General features: G+C 37.3%; 2 protein-coding genes across 2 annotated transcripts; one reads left to right on the forward strand and one right to left on the reverse strand.

Moving 5' to 3' along the window:
• The first annotated feature begins 5,382 nt into the window (after positions 1–5,382).
• LOC149402158 (DNA-directed RNA polymerase 1B, mitochondrial-like) lies at positions 5,383–14,147 on the forward strand. Its single transcript, XM_089609043.1, has 19 exons — positions 5,383–6,091; positions 6,172–6,351; positions 6,431–6,552; positions 6,648–6,714; positions 6,851–6,918; positions 7,100–7,217; positions 7,352–7,465; positions 7,576–7,707; positions 7,788–8,201; positions 9,628–9,678; positions 9,799–9,869; positions 10,132–10,216; positions 10,452–10,604; positions 10,677–10,751; positions 11,093–11,182; positions 11,290–11,337; positions 13,510–13,624; positions 13,693–13,796; positions 13,942–14,147. Exons 1-19 carry the CDS (start codon positions 5,540–5,542, stop codon positions 14,050–14,052), a joined length of 2,670 nt encoding a protein of 889 aa, XP_089465169.1. The 5' UTR covers positions 5,383–5,539; the 3' UTR covers positions 14,053–14,147.
• Positions 14,148–18,641: 4,494 nt separating this feature from the next.
• On the reverse strand, positions 18,642–24,469 carry LOC149402159 (elongation factor). Its single transcript, XM_089610222.1, has 2 exons — positions 23,852–24,469; positions 18,642–18,988 (listed from the first exon to the last, which is right to left on the reverse strand). The coding sequence occupies exons 1-2, from the start codon at positions 23,931–23,933 to the stop codon at positions 18,783–18,785; spliced, it is 288 nt and encodes a 95-aa protein (XP_089466348.1). The 5' UTR covers positions 23,934–24,469; the 3' UTR covers positions 18,642–18,782.
• Between the last annotated feature and the right edge of the window lie 2,618 nt (positions 24,470–27,087).

The raw sequence follows: 27,087 nt of genomic DNA on the forward strand, positions 1-27,087 counted from the left end.
TATTTCACGTGGGAAGAATGGTATTCGAAGACCCCTAAAGGCCCGCAAGAGCCCGGCAAGACGAGCCGTTCACCACGCGCACAGCACGCTGCGTCGGCCAGCCGTGCAGCAGGTAGCGCACCGCGCCAGGCAGGCGCGCGCCGCGCCAGGACGCACCCGCGCATCCTGCGCCGTGCGTCCTGCGCCGCGCATCCCGCGCCGCGCCCGGTGACCTGCGCCCCGCGCCCCCTGCGCCGCGCGCCGCGCTTTGTGCGCCGCGCGCGCCGTGCGCCGCGCGCGCCGTGCGCCTCCACTTGATGGCACACGCGTTCCTAGTCCCACATGGACGAAAAAGGGACCTTCTAAGGCCCCCAAACACCTATATAAACCCCCTCCCATTAATGGGAAAGGAATAAAATAAATTCTCTTCATCTCCTATCGACACGCTCGATTTCTTACTTTTCTCTGCTTCTCTGGATGCCATATTTGGCCTGAGGCAGATTCTCTTCTCTCTCCCTCGTTCTCAGAGGTTCCGAAGCACTCACGGGGACTTCCCGGACGTCGTTCCCTCTGACCGAACGTTCTCTGGTGCTCAAGCACGCCCCTAGGGTTCTCGACTAGAGTTCCCCTCGCGCGTCTAACACGCTAGACGCGTACGCGATCTCCGAGGTTCTGAGACGCTGCCGAGGACTCCTCGCGCCCCGTCTCCTTCGTCGAGCACGCTTCTCCATCAAGGCTCCGCGCCTCATACTGCGTCTTTCATGCTTGAACTACGTTCTGACCTGATCCCACGCACGGGTACGTAGGCAGCCGACAACCAAGGCACGGTCACTCCTCCTCCTCACCCCCTACCTCTCCCGAGAGGCGGGTTGATCGGAGAAAACCCTAGCTCGAGACTATCGAGTTCACACTCTTGGCCCGGGTGCGATCACTTGGTCCGGCCTTGGATCGAACCGCCCGAGGTTTTAAATAGTTGTTCATTTTCGTGCGACAACATTAAGTCGTGTTCATCTTCAACTACAAGTTGTTTATGGGTTTTTTTTTGCAGCTAATTTGTTTTCTAGGTTTTTTTTGGGTTCATCGTTTTTGTTTTCAATATTTTTTCCCAGAAATTAAGATTGGGTTGTAGGGAGGTAGTCACATATTTTTCAGGATTTTTTCTTTTCTAATTTCTGAAAATTAACAAACTAAAATGAGCGTTTTTCTAGGTAAGTGATGAACGCTTATTTTACGTGCGAATCCGCACTCATTCGGCTTGAATCAAGCTAGTCTTTAAGTGTTTTTAACGGTTATCATGAGTTTTTGTGACATATTTCGAGAAAATGGTGTTACTTGAGAGTCGAGGAGAATTTGAAGACAAACGGAAGCTTTTGTGACAAAAAAAAGAGTCAAAACGAAGCAAAGAAGACTTAGAAGACAAATTATGGAGCTCCTCGCGTCGTGACCTTGATTCCTCGCACTAGGGCGGCGCAGAAAAACCGTAAAAATCGTAAACCGGACCGGACCAGTGGTTTTTAGACCGCCGGTCCGGTTTATAACGGTTTTTTTTCACTCGGTCCGGTCAAGTCTACTCAATACAAACGGTCCGGTCCGATTTTTATTTTTTTTACGTTTAAACCGGACCGGACCGGTTTATTTATAATAAAAAAATTAAAATGCAACCAGAAGAACCAGCCAAATTAGGTTTTTTTTGTGCGTTTCCCTCCCTTGCATTTTTCTCATTTCATCTTCTCCAATCTCCAATATCCATCTCATCTTCTCCATCTCCGGCCAAGCCATACCTCCATCTCCGACCAAGCCGCACCTCCATCACCAACCATCTCCGAGTCCGACCAAGAAACACTGCCAACTCTAACCAAGCCACACCTCCATCTCCGATCAAGCCGTGCCTCTCGAGCCCCGACGAATACTTGAAAATAAGGTAAAGATGGCCCTTTTTTAAATTCTTGCAAACATATCTTTTGAGAAAAAACGATTAATAAATTTCATTATACTGTAATCATTGTGGGAGAGACTACAAATGTGATAAGAGCAAAAATGGTACTAGTACTTTGCGTACGCATCTATTAAAGTGTAATAAGAACCCGAACAATGACATTAAAAGGCAAAAAACTCTAGCCTTTGAGAAAGGGCGATGGCACTGATTCAGCTAAGTTGGTAAGTGTGAGCTTTGATCATAAAAGCGTGTAGAAGAGCTTGTGCCGAGTACATAATTGGTGGCGAGTTGTCATTTAGGCATGTTGAATGTCTTGTATTCAAGAATTTTTGTTTCACGCTACAACCAAAGTTTGAACCCCCATCTTGGACAACCATGGCTCCAGATTATTACAATCTATACTTGGAGTTGAAGGAAAAATTAGCCCGGAGTATAAAGAAGTATGCGATATCGTTGACCACCGACACTTGGAGGTCTATTTATAACATCGACTACATGTGTGTCACGACGCATTTTATTGACAAGAATTGGATTTTGCATAAGAGAATTGCCAATTTTTTTTCAGGTACTTTTCTATAGGCTCTATTATTTTCAATGCTTATATTCTTATTTATTATGTAAAATAACATCTTTGTTTAAACATATTTAGGTTCCTAATCACAAGGGGGAAACAATTTGTAGAGAGCTTGAGACATGCATGCGAGAATGGAAAATTAAAAAGATATGTTCAATCACAGTTGATAATGCATCATCGAATGATGCAGCCCCAAATAGCCTGAAGAGGAAGTTGAGTTCTGGTCCACGTTCTATTACCTTAGAACCAAATTTTTTACACTTGAGATGCGGGGCTCATATCATCAACTTGATTGTGAACGAAGGCTTGAAAGAGATTGAGAGCGCGGTTTCTCGCATAAGGCTCGCTTGCAAATATGTTCGGTCTTCAACGATGAGACAAGTATCGTTTGAAGAATGTTGTCAAAGAGAGGGAATCGAAACGAAGGCTTTGCTATGCTTGGATGTGGCCACTCGATGGAACTCCACGTATCTTATGTTGGAAACAACAATAAGGTTCAAAAAAGCTTTTGAAGGTATGGTCGATGATGGAAATTATGACAACTATTTTTTTGAAGTTGATCAACGATCGCCTAGCTTTGATGATTGGGAACAAGCAAAACAATACACCGATTTTCTAAATACTTTTTACACAGCCACTAAGAAGTTCAGCGGGTCGTCGTATACAACATCAAATTTATTTCTTTCCGAAATATTTGACGTCTCACAAAAGATAGAAAAGATGATCTCACAAGCAGGATCGAATTCCATGAAGAGTATGATGGCTAAAAGGATGAAGACAAAGTTCAACAAGTATTGGGGGGATGCTGAAAAAATTAGTGATACTTTGTTTGTTGCTCATGCCCTTGATCCAATGTTCAAGCTTAAGTTACTTAAAGCAGGTCTACACAAAATCAGGAAAGCCAAGTGATTACATAGATGTTGTGTGTCATAAGGTTGAGAAGCTACTAAAAGATTTGTTCTCATCGTATGACAATGAAAATCCACAATCTTCAAATGCCAAGTCAAGTGCACAAAGTGCACAATTTGATACGGAGGATCAGGAATCAGATCTATTTACTGAGTTTGGAGATCCCGATGACTCGTTGAGCGGGCATGAAGTTGATAAGTACTTGAATGAGCGTGTTGAGACATACTCTCGGAAGTTCAATATACTAGCATGGTGGAAGTTGAATGGTCACAAGTACCCGGTCTTGTCTAAGATATCTCGTGACATATTAGCTATTCAAGTTTCTACGGTGTCTTCCGAATCTGTTTTCTCTAGTGGTGGGAGGCTCCTTGACTCATTTAGGAGTTCTTTGCTTCCGAGAATGGTTGAGGCTTTAATGTGCTCGCGTATTGGTTGCTAGCGAACCGGAATTCACCTATTATGGACGAAGAATGTAAAGAAGAAATGGACAACTTAATGAATTCTTATTCAATTTTGGCGGGTAAACATCGAACTTACTTTTCTGTCTAATATCATTTGCGATTAATTAACTTTATTTAATTTTTGCAGAAATGGAACATGGAGAAGAACGAGTACCCACAATCTCCGAACACGATGACAACGAAGATGACTCGGTTCGAATGTATGTTTGTCTTTTTTGTAATTTTTGAAATATGTTTGTGAGGATAGATTATTGATGGTTTAAGATCATCTCTTATTTTTGTTGCTGGAATGTTGTTTATTTTGATATTGTGAGTGTGATATTGGGTTCATGTGAGCGTGAGTGTGATACTATTTATTTTTTAATGGTGTTTGTGCTGGAATGTGATATTGATTATTGGGTTCATGTGAGAATTGCAATCAAGATAAGAAAATTTTTTGCCCACCAATGTTCATATCTGAAAGGCTAGAGTTTTGATACACTGTGAGAATTGAATGTGATACAGTGTAAGTGTAAACTTTATGTTTGTTTTGATACTACTTTAGACTATGTTTATCAGGTTTGTGTAAACCATGATTATATGTATTTTTTTTTCTTTTGTAGAAAATTAATGGGTTTTTTATTTTATTTTATTATTTTTTTATGTAAAACGGTCTACACGGTCCAAACAGTCCAAAATGGTCTAAAACGGTCCGGTCTAAACGGTCCAAACGGTCTAAAATGGTCTAGAACGGTCCGGTCTAAACGGTTCAAAACGGTCCAAAACGATTTAAACCGGACTGGACCGCTTAGAACGGTCCAGTCCGGTTTTCACAGTTTTTTGGTCCAGTCCGGTTTGAATTTATCTGTACCGTTTTGAGCAGTCCGGTCTAAATTTTTGGCCGGTTTTGGACCGGACCGGATCGTGCACAGCCCTACCTCGCACTGCGACCATCTTTCGTCTTTTGACAGAACTTCTCCAGCAGACATTCTCGCCCGCGATCTATCACTTCTCGCGCCGTGATCTCCTCCAGAAGAAACTCTCGCGGCGCGACCTCCATTCCGCGCGGCGCGAATGTCTTCGATTTTGACGTAACTACTTTTCGTTTTTGTAGATTTTGGGCCAATTCAACTTAACCAAAAGCCCATTTGAGTTTCGAAAATCACCATTGTTCCTATATAAATCACTCATGTAACCTAGAACCACACTTTTGCTTAAATTTCAATTTCCCTTATTGCTTTTAGTCTGTTTTTCAGAGCTTTTCAGAGAGAGAGAGAGAGAGAGCGTTTTTCGTTGGATTATTAGTTTTAATTTTGTTTACTTTTGCTCTTGTTACCAACATCATCTCAACTTACTTGGATTTAATTAGCATTAAGTTTTAGAAAATCGCTGTTTTTACCGGTTTACGATTTTACCCGTTTTTTTGCGCCGCTCTAGTATTAAAATGCTAATAATAATACATTTATTTTTTCCTCAAAAAATAAACAAATCAATTTTCCCTAGTTGGGCTTAAAAAAAGAAAAAGTAAAAAGAAAATCAGAAACGGAGGAGGGTTAATGAGGGTTTTAGAAAAGGCACTTGAGAGTCGAGACTCGGAGGAACTCGAGAGGCGGGACATTCTCTCAACACCCGCCATTTCATGAGTTCCTCATAGCAGTTTCCGAACCTCAGATCACCACTGGATTCGCCGCTCTCAACAACATGTCCAGGTATCTAGCCAAGAAATGGCTCAACCTCGCCGGACTCTCGAATCACAGCAGCATAATCAGGCCCAGCGCCGCACTGACCTGCCAGAGCTCGGGATTCTCCGATCCCGGCTCTCTCCGGCGCTACGGCAGCGCGGCGGCATCGGAGGAGGATCCCGAGGAAGGCAGGGTTACGAGGACCAAGTACGGGACGCTGCGGCGGCGGCAAGTGGAGGCGGAGACGGAGGCGTGGGAAAAAGCGGCGGCGGAGTACAGAGATTTGGTTGCGACCATGTGCGAGAAAAAGCTGGCTCCGAATCTGCCGTACGTGAAGGGACTGTTGCTTGGGTGGTTCGAGCCGCTGAGAGACGCCATTGCTGCGGCCCAGAAGAAGGGCACGAGGAGGAAGGGCTGTACGAACACCTATGCTCGGTATCTCGTGGCCTTGCCGGCCGACATGACGGCTGTCATTGCGATGCACAAGCTCATGGCTTTGATCACGAGCAGCACCGGGTTTGTGCGGATTGGCCAGGCCTCTATCCAGATCGGTGAGGCCGTTGAGCACGAGGTTAGTCCGCTCATAATTGTCTGGATGTTATTCGATACGTTGAGCGAAAGAGGGTGATCTCTGTGTGTATATATGAACAGGCAAGAATACTCAGGTTTTTGGAAAACTCGAAGAAGGCGGAGATTGATAACAGCGATAAACAGCAGAGACTGAGGAAAGCAATTACTGAACTGCTTGGAAAGAGTAAGGTCCAGAAAGCAAGGAAAATTGTGAAGCAACAAGATAGCTCAAAGCCCTGGGGTCTGGAAGGTCAACTTAGGGTATGCATTACTTGTTTACTTTTAGTGTTATTAGTTTGGGCTTCATTACTTGCTTGATCTTTCTTGTCATTCCGTTTAGGCTGGATCTCGTCTCATTGAATTGTTGATGGAAACAGCCTTTATACAGCCTCCGGTTCGTCAACTAGGAGACTTTCCACCTGACTTACGCCCTGCATTCATACATAATATTAGACCAGATCCGTAAGAAATATTGAATCAATTATTCTCTCTCTCTCTCTCTCTCACTTGCTCGCTCTGACTTGTTCTATTACATCTACGTGATTTTATTTTACTAGGAAGACTGGCAAGGGAATTGGTGTTATTGAATGTGACCCACTGGTCCTAAGCGGCCTGCAGAATACTGTACGTCGAATTGGTTTTGGTCTCTTCAGAATTGCCCGATAATATTTTATCTCGGACTTTTCAATCTTTTTGTTGAGTTACTTGTCAAACTTTCTTTCTCTCTGGTTGTTATTATTTCTAATCCCATTATCCACAGGCTAGGCACATGGTCAATCCGGTCATCCCTTACATGCCAATGCTTGTGCCTCCTAAAAAATGGGTTGGGTATGATGTTTTTTTATTTTTATTTTTATTAAAGGTTTCAAATGTTTTAGTTTGACAATGTCGTTTGCTAGATGCAGTAATATTTGTTCTTCTTATGTTAGCTTAGTGGTCGCAAGAGAATAGTGTTATGGATCCTACTCATTGTATTTAATTACAATTTTAAAATTCCTTTATGTTGCAGATATGACAAAGGGGCCCATTTGTACTTGCCATCGTATGTAATGCGTACACATGGGTCGAAACAACAACGCCAACAAATTAAACGAGCGCCAAGGAAGCAGCTTAAACTGGTTTTTGAGGTCTTAAAGCCCTTGTTTCTGTACCCTTTCTGTTCAGTCAGCCATCAAAATTGATTTTTTTGGTTTCAATTACTACATCAGGTCTCTTGAACTAGAGTTTCATACCTTAAATATATATATGTTCTGAATGGTAGGCCTTGGATACACTTGGGAGAACAAGATGGAGGGTAAATAATAGGATGCTTGGCATAATAGAAACGATATGGTCCAGTGGAGGAGCTCTTGCAGGATTAATCAGTCACGATGAGGTATTCTACATTTTAATTATGAATTCGTTATCACATTCCCACTATTTGGTGATTGCATCTACCTAAATATCTGGGAAAAAAATTTGATACTGCGAACTAATTTTCCGTAGATTCCTCTGCCAGTTAAACCAGACACTGAAGACGAATCAGAGATTCGTAAATGGTGGGGGGAAGTTAAATGTGTAAAAAAAGACAACAAGGAGAGGCATTCACAGCAATGTGATATTGAACTTAGACTATCGGTAATGATCTTGTATTTATTTATTTGAACGACCAAGTAGTATCGAACTTAGACGCTGAAATTGTTTTGAATTGAGACAAGGCTGCACGGAAGATGAAGGATGAGGAAGGCTTCTATTATCCGCACAACTTAGATTTTCGGGGGCGTGCTTATCCCATGCACCCATATTTGAACCACTTGGGATCTGATCTTTCCCGAGGCATCTTGGAGTTTGCAGAGGGGCGTCCACTGGGAAAGTCAGGCCTACGATGGCTGAAAATCCATTTGGCAAGTTTGTATTCTGGTGTGGATAAGCTATCTCATGACAGCCGAGTAGCATTTACAGAGGACCACATCAGTGATATATTTGATTCCGCGGATAGACCTCTTGAAGGAAAGCGTTGGTGGATGGAATCTGAAGATCCTTTCCAGTGTTTGGCAACGTGTATGAATCTTGCAGAAGCATTAAGAAGCCCCTCTCCAGAGACTACTATTTCACATATGCCCGTCCATCAGGTATACTTAATTTTTATCAGGCCATAAAAAAAAGATTTTCGGCTACTTTTCTCGATTTCTTAAATAGACCAAAGATTAAAACCTAATAGGTTGGGCCGAAAACCATAACCCTAATTACAATTTTTTTTATAAAAGGAAATAGCACCTTTTATTGATACGGCTATGTCGTTTTAACGGGAAAATACAGGGCAAGTGAAACAGGGTGTAAACTGGGGAACGTGCCCACCGCCACCCTCCAAAACCTAAGGTACTCGCCAAACCCTCATCAAAACAGCCAAAAAGTAACTCGAAAACTTACTAATTAAGGGAAGCCATAAGCCCATAATTATTTATTTATTTATTTACAGTTCCCTGCCTGACCCCACAACATTTGGGAACTTGAAACATTAGCAATTGATAGGTGGGTACCCAGGTGTTGGTGAGAATCGAACTCGGCCATAAACCCATATTCAAATTGATGCTATTTTTTTGGACAAGTGTGGGTTTTTTTTTGGGTTTCGGGTGGTGTGTTTGTTTTGTGTGCGCTCCAGTCCTTTTTAAAATCCTCGCTGTCTTTGTATTTTCTGGACATGGCCGCTGATTTATAAAATTGTCCCCTTTATTTATTTTTTAATGCTATCTTGAACATCAATAAATGCGTTGTCACCCCCTATGGAAATTCTTTTGTTCTGCTTTCCCCAAATCGACTACAGGATGATGAGCACCCTGATTACGTATTCCCCATTCTTTCGTTGAAATCTCCGCCAGGTTGAGCGGCTCTGATACCAAAATTGTTACGACCCAGGATTCAATCTCCAAGCAGAAGCTTTGCCAATCTCTCACAGAGCTTAATCTCTGATACTGAATTCCAACTAAATTCTAACGTAAATTCCTGATAATATCATCTTCTATTCAGAGAGATTAAGTTTTTTTGTTATTGATTATTTGGTACATTTCTCATTAAATATCTTAAATAGGCCAAAGATTACAACTTGATGAACCCGTCCCAAAATCATAACCCTATATTACATAATCTAACCCTAATTAATTAAGCTAACTTCAAAAATAATAAAATTGCATGATTTAGATCCTAATTGCATAATTTAAAACCCTAATTCTACAGTTGAAAATTCCTAATCTCCAAATTAAAATCCCTAGATAATTAAATGCGTAATAGAGTTCATACAGGGATAAGGATTGGTGGAGTAGTTGAACATGTGATGGTATGGGTCTACTTGCAACATGGCGTAGTAACCCAAAAAGCGCCTTGCCAATACAAAACTTCAATTTTATCCAATTTCAAAGACATCAGCAGTTTTAGGCACTTTGTTTATACCTGCTGAAATATGTTTATGTAGCAAATTATGTGCTGTGGTAACATATAATTTTTTCCTAGATGGAGAATTAGCCAGAAAAGATTAATAATGTTTCATGTTTAATTTTCAAGGATGGTTCGTGCAATGGCTTACAACACTATGCGGCCCTTGGAAGGGACAAGGTATTGAACTTCTCATTGAAATATAATTTGAATTCAGATGCGTTTTATTCTTGAGTTGAAAAATGAAAAAAAAATGAGCATTATATCTGCTGTATACTTAACTGCCTCTCAATTTTCCAGGTGGGAGCAGCTGCAGTAAATCTTGTTGCAGGAGATAAACCAGTTGATGTTTACGCAGGGGTTGCTTCAAGGTAGATGACTTATGAAACAACAGAATTGCGAACTTATTTTCATGCTTTTATTTAATCCGTATTTAACCATGAGATTTTTCTGATTTCTATCCAATCTTTACACAATGTACCTCTGCTCTCCAAAATAACTATCAAGAAAAATAATTGGTCTAAAAGGTTATTACTTAAGTTGAATAAGTTTATTTCTTGTTCATACGAATCAATAGTCTACAACCTACCAAATTATTCATGCCTGGTATTCCCCATCTTGTTGCTTTTGCAGAGTTCTTGATATTATGCGTGAAGATGCAATGGATGACCCTGAAAGTAACCCAAATGCATCACATGCTAGACGTCTGATTGATCAGGTCTCCGTCATATTTTAAGCTTTTGTATGAGATGAAAGATGAAATTAAATCACAAATGGTCATTTGAATAAAAGAAGGATCTGTATCGTTGTTGTAATCATTATGTTTTGGTCATACTTAAATAGCCTGCCATCCATATTCCCACGAGTCTGTTTTTTCAAAGTGGTCAATTAAGTCAGTGTCTCTTGACTCTTCCTTAATTTTTTTTTTTTACTTCATGTCATTGAGCACTCAGGTGGACCGTAAATTGGTAAAGCAAACGGTGATGACGTCTGTGTATGGTGTTACCTATATTGGCGCTCGTGATCAAATACAAAAGAGGTTGAAGGAACGTAATGCTATTGCTGATAATTCTGAGCTCTTTGCCGCTGCATCTTATGCTGCAAAAGTAAGTAATTTGTGTCTTTCGTTATATGTCCGAACAATTACTGTAATAACAGTTGTTTACTTGCATGAGCAGACTGTCCGATCGGCTATAGGAGAGATGTTTGAAGCTGCAAAAAGCATAATGGCATGGCTCAGTGACTGTGCAAAGGTACAGCTTATTTGTTTCAATCTATGTACACATATTGCCCACCAAGCTGACATTGTTTAGGGTATTTCAAGTGGTTGATGTTAAGGGCAGGGTTGACATCTTATTTTTATGGGTTGTACCCTTGGAAGCATAACCACTTGCGTCGGGTCACAAGATCTATTTGCAATGAATTGTACTGTCAGTTGATTCAAATAATTATAGCGGATATGGGGTTCTATGTTGTCATGGTTTCTCTAGAATGCCAGCCAAACTGTCCTGCTCATTTGAGTTGGGCTATATGACTAAATGCATGTTCTTTTTTATATGGCTACACAACTGAATTGACATAACTAAATAAACAGGTGATTGCATCGGATAATCGAGCAGTACAGTGGACAACTCCAGTTGGACTTCCTGTTGTACAACCATACCGAAAATTAGGCACACGACGTGTAATATTCTAATGACCTTAGAAAACTTTGAAGTATTCGTATAGGCCATATTTTTATTCCTAACTAATGGCATTCTTGTTTCGCTGTTGCCTTGGTTTTATATACAGGTTAAGACTACTCTTCACAGCTTGTCACTAAAGACAGAAACAGACAAGGTAGATTTTCTGTCATTTTCCTTTCGTTGATATTAATTTGTTTTGTGTTACGTACTTAACAATAGGAATAAATATTTAGGTTACAAGTTATTTAATTAGGCTATTTAATTATGTTTTGATTAATAAACAAGGGACTGTTTTCTTAACCAACTGCCAAGCCGTAAAGATACAAAGTTTGTCGACGAGGAGATTGAAAAGGGACGGAGCGCACGCTAGTCGAACACACCACCCCGACTCCCAAAAACCAAACAGTCGGCCGACCCAACAACTCGAAAATACAACCCGAAAAACCAGATATCATAGCGCACAAGACCAGTCCCTAGACTAATGCGCTTTAGAGTACAAACTGAATTTATTACATTAGGAAGAAAGCCACAAAGTAACACAATGGTTACTGCTATCGAACTCCCTGGACCCAAACCCCCATTTTTTTTTTGGCGGACAAGTTTCCTAAGCAACATCCGCTTTACATCGACCATCTTTGAAATCTTCCCCTAAAAATATTTGATGATTTTTTTGATGACATCGCTGGCATTCCGAACAGACATCTTGACGACGACCATGTAGTACGTAGGGAGTGCGAAAAAGACAGCATTGATGAGAGTCAATTTTCTCCTCTTGAAAAGGAAACCATGCTTCCATCTGTTGAGTCTTTTCACCATTTTTGATGGATTCAGATCCCAAAACCTTTTTCCAAATAACTTGTCGGCCACTTTTCTTGCTTGCAACTCAAGGACGCTGCAAGGGCCTCATTCCCCTCGTCCTAGCAACTTATCCCCACACGGTTGCTCTTCTCAGGCAATTTGACGAATCTGCCTCGCCGAATTGCAAATGAGATCTCAATTGCAGGTCCCCGATGGCGAGCGGCCTAAACTATGCTGAAGCCACTCTTTAAACATGCAACGAAACCTTGGAAGTTGCCACTCAACCCTCCAAATTGGAGGCTTTCCATACAGAAAAAGAAACTGAGGTTAGGCAGCCTCTAACTCACTTGCACCAACATGGAGCGAAACCTTTTTTGAAAATCCCATGTTACCTTGTCGTAAGCCTTCTCAAATCATGTTTTAGTACCACACCTCATTTTCCGACTCTTCTATACTCTTCCACAACTTCATTACAATAAGGATCAGGTCTTTGATTTTTCTACCTTTCACAAATGCCACTTAAAAGTCACTAATTATCTTTTCCATCACGCCTGAGTCTCTCGGTCGAAACCTTGACAATGACTTTGTAAAGGACCAATAGGTTGCTTAAATTAAGCTTTTTAGGGATCAAACACAAGTGTCTTGTTGGTGATGTTGTTTCCGTCTTAAAGGAATCCACCAATTCAGCCTTAATAAGATCACAAAACCCTTGAACACATGGTAGAAATGCTTTCGGGACCTGGGGTCTTGTTCCGCGAATAATCGAATATGAGTTCAATACATAGTTCTTTGATAAAAACCCATATGCAAAATCAACATACTAATAAAAATTCTTCCTTGCTTTGGCCACCTAGACAGTTTCGGGTTCCACCAATTTACCTACAACCTATCAAGCCTCCCTAGAGTAAGTGACACATATTGGAAGTCTAACAAATGCTCTCTCTTTGCATTCCTCTTATAGTCTCACTAGTTTATAATCCTTCCCAATAGAGCAATGAAACTCCTTGTTTTAAAGTATGAACTTATCGATAAAGAGGTAGACATTGTCATTGGCAATGTTTCCGTAAGGATTATGAAACACGCGCTCAGAGTTCGGGAGAGGGGAGAAGGGAGTGGAGAGAAGAGAGCAATTTTTTTTATAAGGTTGAGTAATTAGGTCTTGGGCTCGCTGCCGATTAGGTTATATTTTTGGTCTATTTAAGAAATTTTTAGTCATGAGAAACATAGACAAGAAATCAATTATAAATAGTTTAGTCTCTCTCAAAAGAGGGGAGATTTACTCTTTTTGAGTCGTAACACTTTCCGACACCCCAGGTCATAACACTTTTCAAGTTAACTCGTCTATTAAGGAGTGTTCTCCTGTATCTGTTGAGATCTTTATACTTCATTGATTTATTCGAGTTGCTAAAGCATTTTTTGAGTTGAGTCATGTACTACCAAATAGTATGAAATAATAACACTATCAATGTTTGGAAACTTGCAATTGTATGTTTACTATTGTTATTTTATATTTGTCGGTGAATTTCAGATAATGGCTTCACGACAAAGATCGGCCTTTCCTCCAAATTTTGTTCACTCTCTTGATGGTTCACATATGATGATGACTGCACTTGCCTGCAGTAAAGCGGGATTGAATTTTGCAGGTCTGGTTCTGCGTTTTCTGAATTTTGCTTTTTGTCTTTCTATTTTCACATACTCAACTTCATTTCAGGAGTCCATGATTCATATTGGACACATGCTTGTGACGTTGATACGATGAATAAGATACTACGGGAGAAATTTGTTGAACTCTATGAGGCACCTATATTGGAGAATGTGAGCATTTTTACTTTCTATTCACGTATATGTTGTTTTTTTTTTTTTTTTTTGGATTAGGCCCTCAGTTTTTCTCATATTATATATGTATAGAAATTGATATGTGACAGCCTATTTAACTCATTCGTTCCTAATGCATTTACAGTTGTTGGATAGCTTTGAGAAGACATATCCTAATTTAAAGTTCCCACCGTTACCTGACCAAGGAGATTTTGATCTAAGAGAGGTTTTGGATTCTCCTTATTTTTTTAACTAGTCTTGATCCGAAAGCTGAACAGGCACGGAATTCTTTCATTTTCTTTTATTTAATTTCACTCTATCCATTCAATTGTAGTTGTTTTGCTTTTATTTATATATATATATATATATATATCTATTATTTTAAAGTATATTAATAGAGAATGAGTGAAATAAAAACAGCGAGAATCTGTTCTTAGTAATTTTATTCATCTGATAAGTGAGATATATACAGAGTTCACGTACAAGAATATCCCTAGAAATTAGGAGATAATATCTAACTACAGACTAACAAATAAATATCTAACAGCTGCTAAATATCAATAACTAATAAATAAATATTCAATAATTATTAACACATTTACACACACTCCCCTCAAGTTGGAGTTGGATAGTACACATTGTAAAATCCGAGCTTGTCTATCATAGTCTCGAACAACGGTTTGAATAACTCTTTTGTAAGAACGTTAGTTTGATGTGAAGATGGAACAAATATGATGTTCATCATTTCTTCGTCAATTTTCTCTTTAATGAAATGTCGATCCACTTCAACATGTCTTGTACGATCGTGATGAATTGGGTTGTGAGCTTTGATATCATAGCTTTGTTGTTAGATCCGCAGTGGAAATTCAGCAACGATGTTTAACTCTTCTGACAAAAGTTTCAGCTAGAGAACTTCGTAGATTCTGAGTGATGTGACTCTCAATTCAACTTTAGCACTACTTCGAGCAACCACTGCTTGTTTTTTACTTCTCCAAGTCACTAAGTTACCGAAGACATATGAGCAATATCACGAGGTTGACCGGCGATCAACCGGAGAACCGACCCAATCTGCATCGACGTATACTTCTACACTTTGGCTGTCGTTTCTTTTGAAGAATGGACCATGTCTTGCTGTTCCTTTCAGATACTTAAGAATTCGGTACACTGCATCAAGGTGACTTTGAGAAGGGACATGCATAAATTGACTCACACAACTAACCAGAAAAGTTATATTTGGTCTTGTATGAGATAGATAGATTAGTTTTCCTACTAACCTTTGGTACCGACCTTTATGTCAGTGGACCATCTCCATTATTGTTGCTGAATTTCACATTGGCATCCATCGGCGTATCTGTAACGCCCTTAGATGGGGGTTACTAAAAATAAAGAATTAAAACAAATCTAAATAATTTATATAAAAGATCATAACTTGAACCGAAAGACGTCAGCAAGACAACTCTTATATTACCCGAGATTTAACTTTAGGACAAAACTCCTTAATTACACAACGACACCAAGATTAAGATCAAGACTCCACAATGTCATTGTAATATACAACCCATGAGTTTCAAAAGGTCATCTCATACTTAGGAGACTTACAACAAGATAGAGAAAAACAAGGAGTTAACTCTTGCACCTTCGTCTTCACGAGATTAGTCCTCGCACGACAAGTCACGTTGAATAGCTTCTGAGGGGGAAAAAGGAAGGGAGTGAGCTTGTAAGTTCAGTAGGGCAACGATTACTATACTCTAGGTGAGGATTTATGATTATACATTTGTAAACTTTCTCTTCACGGTTAGCTTCACATATACACATTTGTAACATAAGAAGCGACACTTTTAGAAGCGAAAGCTCAGAGTAAACGGTGTTGTTTTATAAAAAATTTAAAAAGTTGGCGGAGAAAACAACGAGCCTAAAATTTAAGATATTTAGAAGCGACATTTAGAAGCGACTTGTCACTTCTAAATTTAACATACCACAATACATCGTCGTTTTTGTTAACATCTGAAAATTTTGGCGGCGAAAACAAGAAAATTAAAATTTTGAGAGATTAGAAGTGACATGTCGCTTCTAATTGTCGGGAAAAATTTAGAAGCGACTTGTCGCTTCTAATCTCAAAACTATGTATCTTTAGCCTGAAGCCTCTTCCTTCTCTCGATGAAATCTTCTCTGAGGTCCATCATGAAAAGTCACGCAAGCGAGTAATGTTCTCTACCACCTTTTCGTCCAAGAATGCTTTTCTACCCGATTTTTCCGCTTTGACTGTCCGTCCATTTGACAACCGCAATTCTAAGAAGCCATCTTAGTTCTGCGATCAATGTCCACACACATACCACACAAAGGCAACATGTTGGAAGATGCATGGTAAACAAGCAGATTGGGTTCCTCGTCACCTCAGAAACACTAACTGTAAACGACCCCAAGTTTCAACCGGTGTTACTGATCCGTCTTCAAGCCCCGACATCGCCTTCTCTAAAAACTCATTTGGTTCAACTGATCAACAAGTTTTTGGCAGTATATTCAACCTGCCTTCTAGCCTAAAGCACATCACTTTCTTCTCTTGCGGCCTCTACTTCAAATTCAGCTCCTTGGATCATCGACTCTGGTGTCTCCAACTATATGACGGGTATCAAACTCTATTCTCAGATTTCTCTCCATGTCAAGGTAACCGAATGGTCAACGCGACAAGTTGCTTCAAAACTATTCCACGAAATTACAAACATTTTGCCTTGAAAAGTACCACGCACATCATCGAAACCTTTATCGAGACCAACAAGGAAATCCTAGATCCTTTCTCGGGTAAGAATCTAGTGGTAGATTACGGCATCCTTTGGATCATGCCAAAACTGATGAAAAAAAGATCCAGCTATTGCCAGACTTTGGTGAGATTATTAAAGTAGATGGTAACACTAGATTCACCTTAGTGAATAGAATGAGACCGAGTTCGCAGATGAAACATCTGTGAAGAGTCCTCCAGGTCAGAGTGTGCTAAACTCACAGAGTTCCAGATAGCTTTCGCAGTAGGATGGAGCAAGTAAATCTCATCAATTGACATCTCCATGGAATTGATAAGCCACGACATTACCATGGAATTGCTATATCCCAATCGGTGGAAATAAGCTCGAAGAGAGTAGGCTGAGGTAGAGAGCCATCGAGAAAACCCATCTTGCCCTTGCCGCGGATGACCAATTGAACCGATCGGGACCAACATAGAAAGTTTCGTCCATTTAGCTTTAAGGACGAGAATTGAAGCAAAATCAAATTTTTAGAAGTTGTTGTAGGAGTAATTTTGAAGGTTGGTTGGACATAGTCCGAAGACACTTTAGAACAAGTTCCTTCGTTTACTCATGTGATATTTATATCTGCCTCAATCGAAAAATACACTTTTGTAGCTTTGATATCATAAAAGTATATTAATCAAGGAGTGAAATAAACACAGCAAGAAGATGAGAGAATCTGTTCTCAATAGTTATTTTATTCATCTCATAAGTGAGATATATACAAATTTCACGTACAAGAATATCCCTAGAAGTTAGGAGATAATATATAACAAACTAACAAATAAATATCTAACAGTGGCTAAATATCTATTAACTAGTAAATAAATGTTAATTATTAACACGTTTACATTTTTCTTTTCCTCTTGACGCTTGAAATTTAATGGGAATTATAAGGCTTTTTGGGACAAGTTGGTATTAAAGTTCTATAAGATCACACAAGTACAAGCACTAGCTAATTATGCTCGCTTTGGAGTAATCCTCATCCCAATCAAATCATATTGTCCAAGTATCATTTTTGTTGTTTAGTGGTAAAAACGTTAAAAAAAAACATTTTTAAGCAATGGCAAATAGGTCGTTTTCCTTATTAAAAAAATAATGTGAAAGCCCAACAAGAAGACTTACCAAGCCCGGCCCAAGAAGGGTTGAGAAAACTCAAAAGAGCGTTTCCCAAAGAAAAGTGTCAAAGACGGCGAGTGACAGGACCAATTTAAGGACGGCGAGCGAGAGAAATGTCCAAAACTATTTATTACCAAACATCCTATATGAAAAATATCTATTACCAATCTCGTGCTTATAAACCTAAAAAAATGAATGAAAACCTAAGGATTCTTGTTGAAAAGAACCAACATCTAGTCTATAATTGACTTGATTTGCTTTTCACATGGCTTGGCTTTGCATATGATCAAACGTCTTAGCATGACTGGGCCACTAGGACCACGACACTAAGGGTCAGCGGAAGAGTTGGATCACAAGGCCTATGTGGCTACTCACAACGAGATTGATTTATGAACTTAGTTTCAACTTCACTTTCTCTTGTTAGATAAAATGCTTTATTTGACTAGAGCACCTAATAGGAGAATGAGAACCGAAGAGATAAAGACCTTATTTTTTTTTAAAGGCTATTGCTGTCGGTGGCGATTGAACCAATGACCTCCACTTTGTTGGTGTTACAAAGTTATCAGTTGACCAAACAAAAGTACAAGATTTAAGAGCGGGTCCTTTACAAAATGATTTTTCAAGCAAAATACTTGATGTAATTTTTCTACCCAATTTTAAATTAAGAAGTTACAAATCGATAGACCGAAGTCAATTGAAACAAAATAAAAATACATTTTAGACAATTTAAATACGAGATCAAAATTTCCTTCGCATCAAATATATGACACTTAAGAGAAATATGAATCTATATTTTTTTTGAAACATCCATAGTTATTTATGTCGATAAAAAATTTGTGTTGATAATAGTATTTTTAATATAAATATTTTGTCCGTAGCCATTATATAATCAATGGAAGTCATATTTTGTTCGTTGGTATCAGTATTTCAAACCTTGAAATCGGCCGAATAATCAATGGAAGATTTTATTTGAACGTAAAAAAGCCGATCTAATGCCCAACGTCTTCTTGAAATACATTATTTGTATCATCACGGGTATCTATTTATGTACCACTTTGCTTTCTTGATGGTTGAACTTTCCATATGTTAATCAAGCCCGACTCGCAGAAAAATTGGATTTTTTCGTGTTAGACCACACTAATACTCTCCAAAACGGCCTCATCTTCCGCGTGTGAGGGTGATTTTGATGACTACTAATAGGCTCTGATTCTGATCGTTGAAGCATTTCCCACATCACTTGTACGTCTTGATATCCACAACTCTGCACATCATTGTGCAGCTTCAAAAGCCCAGCACCTGAAAAATGTCAATATTTAAGTTGATTAGGCCCTTTGTTTATTCTTAGTTGATAAAATAAAAGTAATTTTTAAGCATTAATCTTATCATTTCTGTAGCTTATTCCCTAAGGCTCCGTTTGGAACCCGGAAAATAGGAGGGAAAGGAAAATAGAAATCCCTCCTATTTTACTTAGGTTGTTTAGATTGAAGAAAATATTGTAGAAAAAAAATATGATGGAAAATGCGAGAGAAAGTGTATAACTAAAATGAGGATTTCATTTTCCTTTGAAAATCAAATGGAAAATGAGAATCTCTCCACATTTGTCTATGAGGGGATCATATTTGTCTAGCGTAAAAATGTAAAACTTTTTAAAAATGGGCAAAAATGTAAATAAAAAAATTTAAGGGGGGCTAATTAAAAAAATCATGGTAAAAATGAATTTTTTTTTTAAAAAATGGGTCAAAAGTGTAAATTTTTTAGGGTAAAAATGTAAAACTTTTTAAAAAATGGGCAATAAATGTAAATAAAAATATTTAGGGGGATTAATTAAAAAAAATCATGGTTAAAATGAAATTTAAAAAAAAAAGGGTCAAAAGTGTAAATTTTTTAGGGTAAAAATGTAAAACTTTTTAAAAATGGGCAAAAAATGTAAATAAAAAAATTTAGGGGGTAATTAAAAAAAATCATGGTAAAAATGAAATTTTTTTTAAAAAATGAGTCAAAATTGTAAATTTTTTAGGGTAAAAATGTAAAACTTTTTAAAAATGGACAAAAAATGTAAATAAAAATAATTTAGGGAGGCTATAATTAAAAAAAATTCATGGTAAAAATGAATTTTTTTTTAAAAAATGAGTCAAAAGTGTAAATATTTTAGGGTAAAAAATGTAAATTTTTTTAAAAATGAGCAAAAAATGTAAATAAAAAAATTTGAAGGGGAGAGGGCTAGAACCCACCCTGGACTTGAGTTAACTCCGTCCTTAGTCTCATCGTTATTTTTCCGTCAATTTTCTCTTATATTTTCCATGACTTTCAAACACAATTAGAATTTTGACTTTTTCTATTATTTTCTCTTACATTTTCATTTTCTCTATTATTTTCACTTTCTCTCTTATTTTCCGGGTTCCAAACGGAGCCTAAAAGAATGATGTGTTTTGGTTGTTAACACTAGGCAGGAATTTAGATTGGAATTTCAATTTACTTCTATATACTTTTAAGTGATTCGTGCTATTTATTGTTTTAGTTTTAGTTTTTTTTTTTTTTTTTTTTTTTTTTTTTTTTTTTTTTACTTTGGGGATGAGTTTAGAAAACTGTCACATTCGGCTGCAGATCTTCGAGTAGAAACCAGTTGATTTACTGGATTTAATATTTAATGAAAAGCGATAATGATTAAAAATCAAGGAGACGTATAGGACTAATTTTATTTTAGACAAGTGTAACTCTATCCGAAAAGGGTTTTAATTTTAAATGATCACAGGAAGGTATAGGCAATAAATAAATGGTCCGATAGATATATAGTCATATTTACATGTATAGTTTGTTATTAAGTTAATATTTAGTAAATATTTAATAAATAGTCAATTTTTGTATAATTAGTTGTAAATAGTTGTAAAATAATAATGTAAATAATTGTAATAGTAATAAAAGTTGGTTATTTATCAAATATTTATAAAAAATTAGTTAAATAATAATTTAAAAGTGTAAATATGGCTAATTTCCTAATTATTTCTATATATATTTGTAGGAGAAAAAAAGTTGAAAAAACAATGCAGCGCGCGAGAGACACGTGGTTTGTTGTATTAGGGAAAAGAATCCAAAAATGAGATTTGTAAACCGTTTCTTCCTACAATTATTTGTTTGTCTCTTTTTCTTTTTCACAGTAATTTTTCCACTGGGGTTTTCTCCCCCACAAATATTAAAAATGATTTTAATATTAAAATTTAAAAAGATCTCATTTGTTAGAATTAAAAAATATTCCAATATAATCGTCTGTGATATAAAACTGAAATATAATTAAAAAAAATAGTTTCTGATTCAGTATATAGATTATCAATTCTTCTCTACACCACTAGTGAAAACAATGCAAGTTTTCCAAGTTTTTCTTAATAATTTATATAATATTTTCTTCTCTGGATAAAAAAAATACGTGATTCAATCGCATTCGCTATAGCTTTTCGTGAATTTATATATCCTTTTGTACGCTAAAAGAAAAAAAAAAACCTTACATAAAAAAAAACCCTAATTTTTATTTACTCATTAACACACTACCTAACATAGCTATCACGGTTTAAGTAAAAAGACGAGTTGTATGAGTTATTGCGGTCGATCTTTGTGGCCCTAAACACACATATCCTAGAAAAAGGGACCAGAAAATATTTGTTCTGTGATTCTTCTTCATAAAGTTGGAAATTAATTCGAATCTTTTTGAAAGGCTTTTGTTACGGCACTTGACAAAGTGAGTAGCGCAAAAAGTTGCACTAAGAAAATGTTGATCTTTATAATTTATTTTCAAAGCGGATCTTTATTATCCCTCGGCGCAATAAGCGATAGACACTCGTGTGGAGTTATTTATATATAATCAGACTCTGTTTTGAGTACGTTGAAGGCACAAAATGTGGTTGTTGAAGTGGACCTTAGTGGATATGTGTGGCAGATAAGGAGAGACTGTTTATTTATATATTTTTTAAGAAAGATAAGGGGAGAATATTCTAATACCTAAAATTAAAAGTTCTAATATTAAAAATATTTGTGGTTTAGGCTCTGAGTTTATTGTTGTGCTCTTTGTTTTAGTTTCTATGTAGTAATTGTATAATCCAATACCCATCCTCAATCAAAGTCTCAACTTAATTACTCAAATATTAAAAGTATATTCCAACTCAAATCTAGCTCTCTCGAGACAAGTTGTTCGTGTTTGGTTTTTGATGTGGTTGGTTTTTGTTTCTCGGATTTGTTTTAATTTTTTGGCCTCTGCTTCCTAGTCTGTTAGGTTGTTGTTGCTCTGCTATATTGTGTTAGTTTTATCAGATTGTTTTATTGTTTTTCTGGTTCAGTTTGCAAAAAAAAAAAAAAAAAAAAAAATTAGGGATTAATAATAAAAAATTGAAAAATAACATATATAATAAATAAATAAATAAATCATACAGAATAGGAAAAGTGTCGACAAAAAAAAAAATTTAGCAAAAAAAGATTTTAAAAAATAATAACAAAAGTATTTATATATATTGAAAACATACTGGGGAATCTCTTCTGAGTACAAGAGAAGTAGAGAACCACACACAGTGTGGCACGAGAAAACTCACTTTCGAATTATTTACATATACAATTCTGTGCCACCAAACTTAGTTGAATTAAATACGCATTCAATGAACTTTGTGGTCTCTATAGATTAAGTTTGAAGAAACAAAGTTGTTCATCAAACAAAAGAAAGATAATGAGTACGTAAATAGGGCAAATAGAAAATAGAATAAATCACAAGAATATGGACTCACTCATTGTTATAATGTCGGCCAATATATATTTAAAAGACACTGTTCTTTGTTGAAGCTGTCCTCGTTTATCTTTTTAATAGCATATCTTTTCTCTCTCCAATAATCACGACTAGTGTGCTTTAATCAACTTCAAATTAAATTACACTAACTTACAAGAAAGGACTGGATAATATAATCGAAGGATGTTTGTTTTGACTTGAAGGAAAAAAACAGAGAGAAATAATACGGTGCCAATATAAAACGTGGATAGTTTACGCGTATTGCGGAATGCAAAAAATAATAATAAACCTGATGCAATAAAATAAAATAAAATAACATAAAAACGAGTTAAAGGAAATTCATGCTAAATAAATATGAAACTAGTTGATAAATGTCATGGGAAATAATATACTGCAGATTACGATGCATCAGAAATCATTGCCGCTTTTTTAATTTTTTATTATTATTAATAAAGCTAAATAGGTGGTTTGAGCTTGCGTATATTGCTTTCCAGAAACTGTTGCAATCTAGTTAAATATATTCCAATATACTGCCTCCAACAAAAATATGATAGCCATAATAATAGATTAAAAAATAATAACCCATAAATATGTATATGTTTCCTACGGTGGAGGATTACGTTAATAGTTTTACTTCGCAGCCAAAAAAAAAAAAAAAAGATAATTATTAAAAAAAAATTATTTTTTATTTTTTTAATAGGAAAAAGCTTTTTCTCAAATCTTCGATATAGTGCGACTATTCTTCTCTACGTGGCTCCTAATGCATCCATTAACACGTAGACAACATACTATTGGTCCTAGCCCACCAAACCAAACATTCAATACGATAATATTTTGCTATTTTTTTAACCACGACATGTTGGTTCAAAATCACCATCTGTCGATTAAACTAATTTAAAACGAAGTATATTATACAATTATTTTTAATTTGAAAAAAAAATCGAAAAAAACGAAGAAGAATAAAAACTAAATCATCAATTTTTTTTTATTTTTTATTTTATATTTTTTTATGTATATACTATGTATGGTTCGCACGTCTCAATCACAGCTCACTACATTGTGTTTTTCTGTGATTTTAACACCGACGATCATCACTCATCAGTAAAGAATATATAAAAGAAAAAGTAAATTATTCTACTTGAGAGAAAATAAAGTTAAAAGAAATAATTATTCTAGTTAATACTTAATACAAACAACATATCAATCACATATATGATCAAGATACCCGTCAGTTACGTTAGACACATTAGACAAGCAATAAAGTAAGAATAAAGTGAAATCGTATAAAAGAATTTTCATAGTGACACCGAAAGATGAACACAAAACAAAATATGGAATTAATTAATAAAAGCGTAGGGAAGAAGAAGAAGAAGAAGAATAAGATGAGAGAAACACACCAGATTTGGGAGCTTTAACTCGGGCAGAGACTGCGATCCAAACTCGTCGGACAGGGAAAATCATTTTGTTAAAAAACTCCATGAAACTCTCTCTCACTTTCTTCACCTTCCTTCGACTTTTTCTCCGTCTCCGATTCCACCCAGTGAGTCGAATCGCAACCGTCCTTAACTCGGCCAGTCTGTAGCTCTGTAAATACGAACTCTGCTATTTTTTTTTCTTCCGAATTAGTGTTTTTGTGATATATGTATATATCGGTGTATTAAAGCACGTGCTCGAGTAAGTATGTATTGGAATCGGTTAAGATAATATCCTTCGTCGGTGGAAAATCAATATGGTGGCGTCCAAAGGAGGAAGAGAAAGGAAAGCGAGAAAAAGTTGTTGGATCGGAGCATGAAACTGAAGGGAAAAAAAAAAAGAGAAGAAAAAAAGAGAGGGTCATGTGATATGATGGAAAATGGGGATTTAAAAAAAAAAAAAAAAAAGGCCAATTCGACTGTTTATAGACTCCCTCACCGACACGTGACCATTCATGCACTTGTTGTCCCTCGCTCCTCATTTTATTCAACTTCTCGCTACTTATATATTAAGTTTAAAGCTAAAAGATGGAAAAATATGACTCAAATGTTTGTCTAGCATTACATCAAAATATTGAAGTATTAAAAATACAGTAATGCTTTTTGTCGCAATAGAATTAAGAGAAGCGGTTATTATTATATCTTGTGAAATTTTCTAAACGGTGACGAAAGGTCACACGCAATATTTTAATAGTCGATGTGATAAGATACTCCTATAGATACCTGAACAAATACACAATAAACCATGGGTAAAAATAAAGATACAAGAAATGAATCTAATATAGAGCAATGACGCCACTTACATCTAGAGAGTTGTGACCCAGTAGAGATTAAATTCACTACTCTTTAATTAGTAAATAGTACGTTGGTCTTATATATGATAATGTGTTCATTGTAGAATTTGCAAAAAGAAGGAAGACGAATTTGGGAGAGAGGGAAAGACAAAAGGAGGTTAGGTTTTTATATGTGCAAAAATATCTAAAGTATTAGAGAGTTTGCTAACTAGAAATCGAAAACGTGGAGCGGAATGAGCCTTCGTGAACAAATCAGCAATCTGCATGGCAGAAGTGATGAACGTCAATGTGATGGTCCTATTCTGATAGTGGTGACGAGTGAGATGACAATCAATCTCAATATGCTTCGTGCGCTCATGAAAAATAGAGTTACGAGTAATCTGAATCGCACTAACATTGTCACAATGCATGAGAGTGATAGACGAAAGAGAGATACCTAAGCCAGCGAGTAGCCATCTAAACCAACAATCTCAACATTAGTAGAGACCATGAAGTGATACTCAGCTTCTGTAGAAGATCGAGAGAGAACCGTCTGCTTCTTGCTCTTCCAAGAGATAAGGGAGTCACCCAAGAATATGCTAAATCTAGTGGTAGACTTACGATCGGATGGATGTCCACTCCAATCGGCGTCCGAGTAAGCACATAACTCAAGAGAATAAGTAGATGAAAAGAGCAAACTTTGAAACTGAGTTCCCCGAAGATATCGAAGAATGCGAAGCAGTGCTGCCCAGTGAACTGTAGTCGGAGAGGCAACAAATTGACTAACAATATGGACGACATAGGCAATGTGTGGCATGGTGATGGTAAGATAAACTAAGCAACCAACCAAAGTGCGATACCAAGTGGGGTGAGCAACACCATCCGAGGAAGAATAACGAGCATTAGCCTCGAGAGGCGTATCAACAATGTGAGAGTCCGAGAGACGAGCTTGATCGAGAATATCGGCAATGTACTTAGATTGAGAAAAAAGATAGCCACATGGAGAGTATGCTACTTTTATTATCAAAAAGTACCGTAGGGAACCCAAATCCTTCATCTCAAAATCACGAGCTAAGTGTCCCATCAACATCATCCACTGTGATAATCATATCATCAACATACAACGAGAGCAATGTGCGACCAGAAGAAGTGCACTTGACAAAGAGGGCTAAGTCATGTGGACTATGATGAAATCCAAGAGATGATATCACAATGGCAAAATTTTCAAACCATGCCCGGGGAGCTTGTTTAAGCCCTTCTTCAATCTACAAACTTCATCAGAACTGTGAGGAACACTAAGAGGAGGAACCATGTAAACTTCCTCATGAAGATCCCCATTAATAAAAGCATTATTAACATCTTTGAGAGATGTCCCACTGATGAACAAATGTCACTGCAATGAGGGTACGAATAATGACATGCTTGGAAACGGGAGAAACTGTTCTCATAGTCCATGCCATACTGCTGAACAAACCCTTTAGCAACCAAGCAAGCTTGGTATTGCTCGATAGTTCCACCACACTTAGTTTTGATCTTGTAGACCCAACGAGAACCAATAACACGTTTTCCATCGGGAAGAGGAATAATATCTTAAGTACCTGTCTTGTACAACCCAGAGAGTTCTTCAGACATTCTGCCAAAGAGGGTCAAGAACAACCTCTTTATAGGAAGAGGGCTCAGGGAGTTGGTGTATAGAAGTTAAGAAGGAAGCAAATGAGATAGAATAGTGGAATAAACAAAATCAGGTAACTGAGTTGACTTACGGGTTCGTTGAGGGAGACAAGTTGGAATGGGAGGCGATAAATCAACACTCGTTGAAGCTTCATTTTGGGAGGCAATAGGAGCAGAGGGAGTATCGATAAGCTGAGTGTGATCATCTGTAGGGTTAGAAGTATCAACCGTATAAGACTCAAAGGGATCAATGCGTGTGAGATCGAACTTATGCAAATTTGGAGTATCCGAGGAAATAGAGTAAAAGGAAATATATTCAAGAAACACAACATGATGAGAGACATAAAGCTTTTGACTAACTGGATCATAACAAATATATCCCTTTTAACCTTCACCATAACAAGAAAGACACAAAGAGCAGATCGAAAGGTAAGATTACTACGTTCGACATGAGGCCGGAGAACAAAACAAGCAAAATCAAAGACTCTCAAGACGAATATTTTCCACTACTAATATGTAAAACAAATTTCTTCTAACCTTTGTCTTGGTCTTTAGAATAAGCCCAACATGCAACATCATTTTGCATTGCGACATGCCATATCGATCCACAAGATAAAAGTTGACATCATCTAGTCTAACGTTGGACACTTTGTAACCCAATTTCAAGCCTGTAACTTCTCTATCAATATGAAATCTTTCGGATACTCTATCGAGTAA

This window comes from Urtica dioica, chromosome 3 (genome assembly GCF_054948205.1).
Source record: "Urtica dioica subsp. dioica isolate 48M chromosome 3, U.dioica_male_clone48M_v1_H2, whole genome shotgun sequence".
Lineage (NCBI taxonomy): Eukaryota > Viridiplantae > Streptophyta > Magnoliopsida > Rosales > Urticaceae > Urtica > Urtica dioica.